The following is an 8,159-nucleotide window of genomic DNA, read 5'->3' on the forward strand; positions in this document are numbered from 1 at the left end:
GAAGCTTGGATACTTCAGCTTCAGTGAGTGGACAGAAAGAAAAGATGGGAGTTTTAGCAGTGGATGTGGTAGGGTGAGGGTCCTGTGTGCGTGGAGGTGAAAACTGACCACTGATTGATCTAGTTTTGTCTGTAAAGAAAGTGGCAAAGTCATCAGCTGTAATAGAGGTGGAGGGAGGAGGTGGAGGGGGACAGAGGAGGGAATTAAATGTTCTGAAGAGAATTATATATTGCTTACACCTACTGAAAATAAAAAATAAAAAAATATTCTCACCTTGTCAATATACAAGCGGCCATCTTGCCAATAACATCTCGTTTTGACATCTCGCGTGGTTCTGTGTGATTTGGACAACTTCAAGTTACGCCCCTTTCTTCAAGTTACGCCTCCTTCCAGTTACGCCCCTCTCTTGCAGTCCGCAGACAGACGCTATTGCGCACTGCTGCTAGAACCTTTATACGTTACATATCGAGGAGGATTAAAACAGATAAACTGCGATATCCTGTTCTTCTGTCATGTAGTCACAGTTTCTGTAAAGAGTGTCTTCATCAGTTCTGGAGAACTAAAGAAACTCAGGAGTGTCCTGTCTGCAGGAGAAGATCCTCAAAACTCGAACCTCCTCCTAATCTTGCATTACAAAACCTGTGTGAGTTGTTCCTGAAGCAGAGAAATGAGAGTCGTTCATTAAGATCTGAGAAGATCTGCAGTTTACACGGTGAGAAACTCAAACTCTTCTGTCTGGAGGACAAACAGCCGGTGTGTGTAGTGTGCAGAGACTCAGAGAAACACATCAATCACACATTCAGACCCATCAGTGAAGCTGGTCCATCCTATAAGGTAAGACATTTATTTCTGAGGAATAAAGCTTTTCATAAACATGCATATTTATCAGTACCATTTTGCTCATGTGTATTATATACAGGTGCATCTCAATAAATTAGAATGTCGTGGAAAAGTTCATTTATTTCAGTAATTCAACTCAAATTGTGAAACTCGTGTATTAAATAAATTCAGTGCACACAGACTGAAGTAGTTTAAGTCTTTGGTTCTTTTAATTGTGATGATTTTGGCTCACATTTAACAAAAACCCACCAATTCACTCTCAACAAATTAGAATACTTCATAAGACCAATAAAAATTTTTTTTTTAGTGAATTATTGGCCTTCTGGAAAGTATGTTCATTTACTGTATATGTACTCAATACTTGGTAGGGGCTCCTTTTGCTTTAATTATTGCCTCAATTCGGCGTGGCATGGAGGTGATCAGTTTGTGGCACTGCTGAGGTGGTATGGAAGCCCAGGTTTCTTTGACAGTGGCCTTCAGCTCATCTGCATTGTTGGGTCTGGTGTCTCTCATCTTCCTCTTGACAATACCCCATAGATTCTCTCTGGGGTTCAGGTCTGGTGAGTTTGCTGGCCAGTCAAGCACAGTAACACTATGGTCATTGAACCAGCTTTTGATATCTTTGGCAGTGTGGGCAGGTGCCAAGTCCTGCTGGAAAATGAAATCAGCATCTCCATAAAGCTTGTCAACAGAAGGAAGCATGAAGTGCTCTAAAATTTCCTGGTAGATGGCTGCGTTGACTGTGGACTTCAGAAAACACAGTGGACCAACACCAGCAGATGACATGGCAGCCCAAATCATCACTGACTGTGGAAACTTAACACTGGACTTCAAGCAACTTGGATTCTGTGCCTCTCCACTCTTCCTCCAGACTCTAGGACCTTGGTTTCCAAATGAAATGCAAAATTTACTTTCATCTGAAAAGAGGACTTTGGGCCACTGAGCAACAGTCCAGTTCTTTTTCTCCACAGCCCAGTTAAGATGCTTCTGACGTTGTCTCTGGTTCAGAAGTGGCTTGGTAGCCCTTTTCCTGAAGACGTCTGAGCGTGGTGACTTTTTCAGTCTTCCCCATTATTGTGGTTTCAAAGAACAAGAGATAGCCATAATTTATACTGTAGGGATGGTCATTAATTGAAAATCAAATGTAAATATTCTAATATTTTGAGATACTGATTTTTGACTTTCATGAGCTGTAAGCTCTAATCATCAAAATTAAAAGAAATAAACTTTTGAAATGTTTTATTTTACATGCAATGAATCTAAATTATATGAAAGTTTCACTTTTTGAAATAACTTACAAGAAAAAATGAACTTTTTCACAACATTCTAATTTATTGAGATGCACCTGTATATGAACATATTACGGAAATCTCTGATGTCTACGATTTTTAATTTAAATTCTAGGAGGAGCTCTATACACCACTGAAGTCCTCACAAGAGAAACTTAAACACACAGAAAGCATTAAAGGAAAGTTGGAGAAAACAGGACAACACATCAAGGTGAGACTTGATTCTTTTGACATATTCACAAATTTAATTAGATTTGTCTGATCTGATAATCCCATCAGCTAGTGCTCACCTTCCGCATTTTCACTTTAGCAAGCCAGCTTGGGCAAATGCAGACAACGTGATTAATATTCATGAGCCCAACAACCTGTTAGCATGACAAACACTGAGCTGCTCACATTATGCATCTACTTGAGTCCAGACCTCACAACTCTGAAAATGTCATAGAATATTTTTGAACAGGCAAAAATTTATTTTAAAAAACTGCATACTTGAGGTTTATGCAACTTTATTCTTGACTGAAAAAACTACACTCTGTGATAGGGGTGTGCGATATTGAAAAAAAATGATATCTTGATATTTTTTTGGATTTTTTCGATAACGATAATTAGACGATATTTTGCCGAGTGTCTTGTTGTGCTGATATCTGACTACCGTGGACAGCTGCAGTTTTTGATATTCTTCATATACTGTGTGGTCAGTTCACATCATTGATAGAAAATAATCTTTTCATATAAATTTAAATAGATTTTTACCTTTTATGGGCAATTTAACTTTTAATAAAGCAATTTTTTTCCCCTAAAAGTGTGCATCTTTTGAATCAAATTGTTACATTTAATATGTCATTTAGCATAATAAGACATTTAGGCTGTTACCAAACAAATGAAACCAGTATCAACAAAATTAATCCTTGCAGAAGTTGCATCTGAAGAGGCATTTAGATGTATTTACACACTGTTTAATGCAGCTCAGAGGGACATGGAGTGCTTTAACCTTAATTTAAATGCATGATGTTTTGATATTTTAAACATAAAACATCGAATACTGATATTTGAAATTATTTTAAAATGAATGTGAAATTAAAACCACCAGCAGGTGGCAGCAAGTCACTGTTAATAAGTGAGTCACTGCGACTGAACCGAATCATTTAAACGATTGATTCATTCAGGAACAAAACACCGTCATGTTGCTCAGAGACGCAAAACAGTGCTGTAGCTATTTTTTGTTGGCGAAATAGAGCAAAAGTTTCTTAATATTAACTTATTGTTTATTGAACTGTTGTATAAAATCAACATCACAATCATGCTTATTTTTTGATGAAAAAACAGCACTCTTCATGTGATTTTAACCATGTGAAAATATATTATATATATATTTATACACACACACACACACATATTTTCTGCCCCCATATCTTGAATGTTGTGATCATTCTTAATGCATTTTATTAGACTGAATCATGCAGTGAAAGAACACACTAGAAATGTGCACCTAGACTCCATCACGTAAGCATGCTCTAGCTCCGTAGCTGTTCTGTTTGGTTTTTGCAAAATACTCGATAATGTCAAATTGCACATCGTTAAAATAACAATTACGATATTATCGCAGATTATATATATCGCACACCCCTACGTGACAGTAGTATTTCAAAAATTATAGTGGATTTGCTTTTCTGCAATTGCCTTTTGCTGGGAAAAATGCTGCCTGTCTCACAGAAACCAGCGTAGTGATACAAATGGTGAACAGCCCCGTGCTGATACCTTACTTAAATATCAGCACTCCTGGAAGGCCTCTCAGCCAATCAGATTTGAGGAGAGGGGTTAAGAACTTTAAAACACATACCACTATAATTCAACAATTAGAAAATGATATTTAATATGTAAGGGGTAAATGACAAATAAAAACATATGTATAATGCTTGCCTTTCTGGGTTGAGTTATGTGAAAGGGCCTTTATTGTTAGGGATGCTGGTGTTTATAATTGAATTATGATTTATAAATATAATATTATTCATCATTTATACATGTTCATCTATATTTGTATTGTGTTTTATTATTGTGTATTGTTTTATACACAGAACAAAAATGATCTCATCAAGAAAAGCATCTTAATTGAAGATGGAAATCCTGCTCGATATCGTCTGCAAACAAGGACAGACAATTTGCATCAATCTAAACCATACAGAAAAATGATCTTTGGAGTGAGAGACAAAAACAAACCCCATAAAACCATTCTGATGGCTGGAGAAACAGGAACAGGAAAAACAACCCTGATCAATGTGATGGTCAACTACATGTTGGGTGTTCAGAGAGAAGACAAGGTTTGGTTTGAGATCACAGATGATCAGAGCGACCAAACATCAGTTCACAGACAGACCTCCAGCATCACTGTTTATGGGTTTTATCTACAAGAGAGTCCAATCCATTTAACAATCATCGACACACCGGGATATGGAGACACACGTGGAATTGATCTTGATAAACAGATCGCTGTGAGTTTGTACAATTTAAGTGACTCTGCAGAAGGGATTCATGAAATAGATGCAGTGTGTCTGGTGATTAATGCAACACAGAATCGTTTCTCAGACAGACAAAAATACATTTTTGATGCTGTTCAATCTTTATTTGGAAGAGATTTTGCTGAAAACATCATCTTGCTCGTCACACACTCAAATGGATTTCCACCTAAAAATGCCCTGACGGCTGTTAAAGAGGCTAAACTCAAGTGTGCAGTGAATGACAAGAATCAGCCAGTGTTTTTCCTGTTTGATAACTGCCAGTCAGACGCTGCTGATGAACAATATGAAACAATCCAAGAACACTCATGGAATCTCAGTGTTAGAGGAATGGAACAATTCTTCAATTTTCTTGACACAATACAACCAAAATCCTTGAAGATGACTCGAGATGTGTTGCAGAAACGAAAACAGTTGGAGACAAATATCTACAATCTACAATCACGGGTGCAAGAGATGGAAATAAAGCAAAATGAGCTGAAACAAACTCAAGCAGCTCTGGAGCAGAACAAGCAACATGTCGAAGAAAATCTAAACTTTGAGTATGAAGTTGAAGTGACCCACAAAGAAAGGGTTAATATTGATCCTGCTTTAGCCAGTGTGGCGATGTGCTGCACCGTCTGTGAGGAGAACTGTCATTATCCAGGATGCTGGTGGGTCAGCGGTCTCTCGTGGTGCAGCGTGATGAAAAATAATCACTGTACAGTTTGCACTGGTAAGTGCCACTACAGCAAACACATCAAAGAAACTAAAATATATGTGACAAAGAAAAGGAAGGAGAAGAGGATATATACAGATTTAAAGAAGAAGTATGACAGTAAGACTAGGGATGGTGTGTTTGTGGTTAAGAAGCTGGAAGAAGAGCTGCAAGAATTAGAGAAAGAGAAAATAAATCTGGTGAAAGATGCTTTCGACTGTGTGGAAACTCTGCAGAAGATCGCACTCAACACTGATTCACTGTTCACTCTTCAGCACACTGATTTCCTGTTTGAGAAGATGAAGGAAATTGATGAACTTGAAAAGGCCAAAACACTGGAAAACATCAAGAAGAGAGCAGGAGAAGAAAAACAAGGAGCACTTGGATACTTTACAAGATTTTTTAAAAAATAAACAAATCATATCTTAGCTACTCGAACCCTGCTAACACTCTGAAAACAGGATCCTGATTTTTTTTTCTGCTTCTTTCATAAACATGTCTTTCATATGATATAAAGCTATATTATCATTCATTGTAATTGTTTTATGTATCTAACATCTATCATCTGACTTGCACTGTATCTATATCCTCACAATTTTTTCATTTGAAAATTACTTTGGATAAACAGTAGCCTAACTGCTAAAGTAACTGATGTAAAATACTATGGTGATTACTCTAGTGTTTGTCCTGGAATACAACACAAGCTGACAACACTATAATGTAAACAGTTTATACAGTAAGATTCAATTGAAAATGTAGCAATTAAATTGTAAAAGACACAACCAAAATATTGAAATGTATCATAAAATTATGTGTGCAATCATGGTCATTAAGAGGCTGATTAGTGACTATTTAGATTCTATTATTAAAGGCTGCCACATATGAAAAAATGTTGCATATTCTTGATGTAAAGAAACAGTGAAAAAAAATCTGAGACTGTCACAGAAGCTCTTATTGGACTGTGTTCATCTTCTATGACAGCGTTTCCCAATCCCAGTCCTCGCTCTTGAAATCCTGAACAGTAGTTTTGCTTCTCTGAAGGTGTGGATATAGAAAATCATTTTTAGGGTGGCAAAGGGGTGGCATGGGGTCTATGAGGGGTGGCAACACTAATGCAAGCCCCCATGCATAGTTTTTGGGGATTTATTGTCTGACATGCCCAGTTGTATTCACAAATTTTGCATTAGGCTGTGTAGTCTGTATAGTCATAGTATAGATACTGTTTAAAATGAAAAAATAACGTTCAGCTCTCTCCATTGATATGCAAATATTCTGATTGGTGTCATCAGTTTTGCTACCTAATGTTTAATACTCATTGTTAAACTTTTTGAGAAATGTGTCTTTGTTTTGAGAACTGAATTAATGGTTTGGGAAAATGGATCAACTAAAATGTTATATTATGTTAACAATCGAGAAAACTGCAATACAAGATTCTTACCTAACTCTGCTATTAGTTTTCGTGATTGGCATCTTCTTACTGATTTCATGTTTTTGTTTCGTCCGATATGGCAGAAAGGCCTCTATATCTGATGAAAGTGGAGCGAGCGGTCAGAGAATCAGATCACCAAACAATTACGGGATGAATCTCAGACATATCCGGACGGGATTAGATTTCTCAGAGGATTTCTGAATAAACCAAGAAGCAGTATCTGATTCACAATCAAATGTAAAAACAGTTCGTTAGTGAATGGGCTGCGCTTTGTGTTTTTGACTCAAAAAGAACCGGTGTCCTGACATTTAATCCTACCCGTCAGATTTTCCTACCAGGGCTTACTGCGCATGCGCAAATCAATATTGCGTCTTTTTTCTCATGCTGAACAACAATATTTAATGTATCTGCATTACTGTATGGGTAGGTTTAGGGTTGGGGTAGGTGTAGACATTAATAAAACACAATCTAATAGGTAGAAAAAATGATTTATTGTTGGTTTCCGGTAGCTGTATCCCTTCTAGCCACAACCGCGAATATAACATAATTACTGTATTTGCATTACTGTAAGGGTAGGTTTAGGGTTGTGGTAGGTGTAGACATTAATAAATCATAATTTGACAGGTAGCATTTTTCGTTGTCGAATTGTACTATATACTGTTTTAAATTAGAATGTCGTGGAAAAGTTAATTTATTTCAGTAATTCAACTCAAATTGTGAAACTCGTGTATTAAATAAATTCAGTGCACACAGACTGAAGTAGTTTAAGTCTTTGGTTCTTTTAATTATTAATAAGAGGAATACAACAACTGTACCCAGATTCCTCGACATGTCTGTGTGTGGTGGCTCTTGATGCCTTGACCCCAGCCTCAGTCCATTCCTTGTGAAGTTCACCCAAATTCTTGAATGGATTTTGCTTGACAATCCTCATAAGGCTGCGGTTCTCTTGGTTGGTTGTGCATCTTTTTCTTCCACACTTTTTCCTTCCACTCAACTTTCTTTTTTTTTCTTTTTTTGTGATCAACATTTTATTAAACTTAACATAAAATTGTACACGTTTCTTTGTTACATAGCAAATATACATATCCATGTGTACTCAAAAATACAAAAACAACATATTCAAACTATATACAATTGCCAAAGCCTTGAAACTAGAAAATAAAACTGATACATATAACAAAATAAAATACAATATCATTTATAACGTTGTTGAGACCCAATTACATCATGTACTTCTAAGGGAAGACAGGTGGTTTCAAAAGTACAGCAATAACTTTATCCCAAACATCCAAAGTTGAACTTTGTGCTTTATGAATGATAGCCAATGATCTTTCTATAAGAACAATATCTCTAAAGTAATTGTACCATTCTTTTATTGATGGGGGTCCAGG

The 8,159-nt window shown here is 36.6% G+C and overlaps 1 protein-coding gene across 1 annotated transcript; it reads left to right on the forward strand.

Moving 5' to 3' along the window:
- The first annotated feature begins 448 nt into the window (after window positions 1–448).
- On the forward strand, window positions 449–6,767 carry LOC131533749 (uncharacterized). The gene is made up of 3 exons (XM_058766218.1): window positions 449–834; window positions 2,245–2,340; window positions 4,205–6,767. The coding sequence occupies exon 3, from the start codon at window positions 4,316–4,318 to the stop codon at window positions 5,750–5,752; it is 1,437 nt and encodes a 478-aa protein (XP_058622201.1). The 5' UTR covers window positions 449–834; window positions 2,245–2,340; window positions 4,205–4,315; the 3' UTR covers window positions 5,753–6,767.
- The last annotated feature ends 1,392 nt before the right edge of the window (window positions 6,768–8,159 follow it).

This window comes from Onychostoma macrolepis, chromosome 24 (genome assembly GCF_012432095.1).
Source record: "Onychostoma macrolepis isolate SWU-2019 chromosome 24, ASM1243209v1, whole genome shotgun sequence".
Lineage (NCBI taxonomy): Eukaryota > Metazoa > Chordata > Actinopteri > Cypriniformes > Cyprinidae > Onychostoma > Onychostoma macrolepis.

What these genes read in the sequence shown, in the direction of transcription:
- LOC131533749 (XM_058766218.1), top strand. Translation starts at nt 4,316, where the DNA reads ATGATCTTTGGAGTGAGAGACAAAAACAAACCCCATAAAACCATTCTG.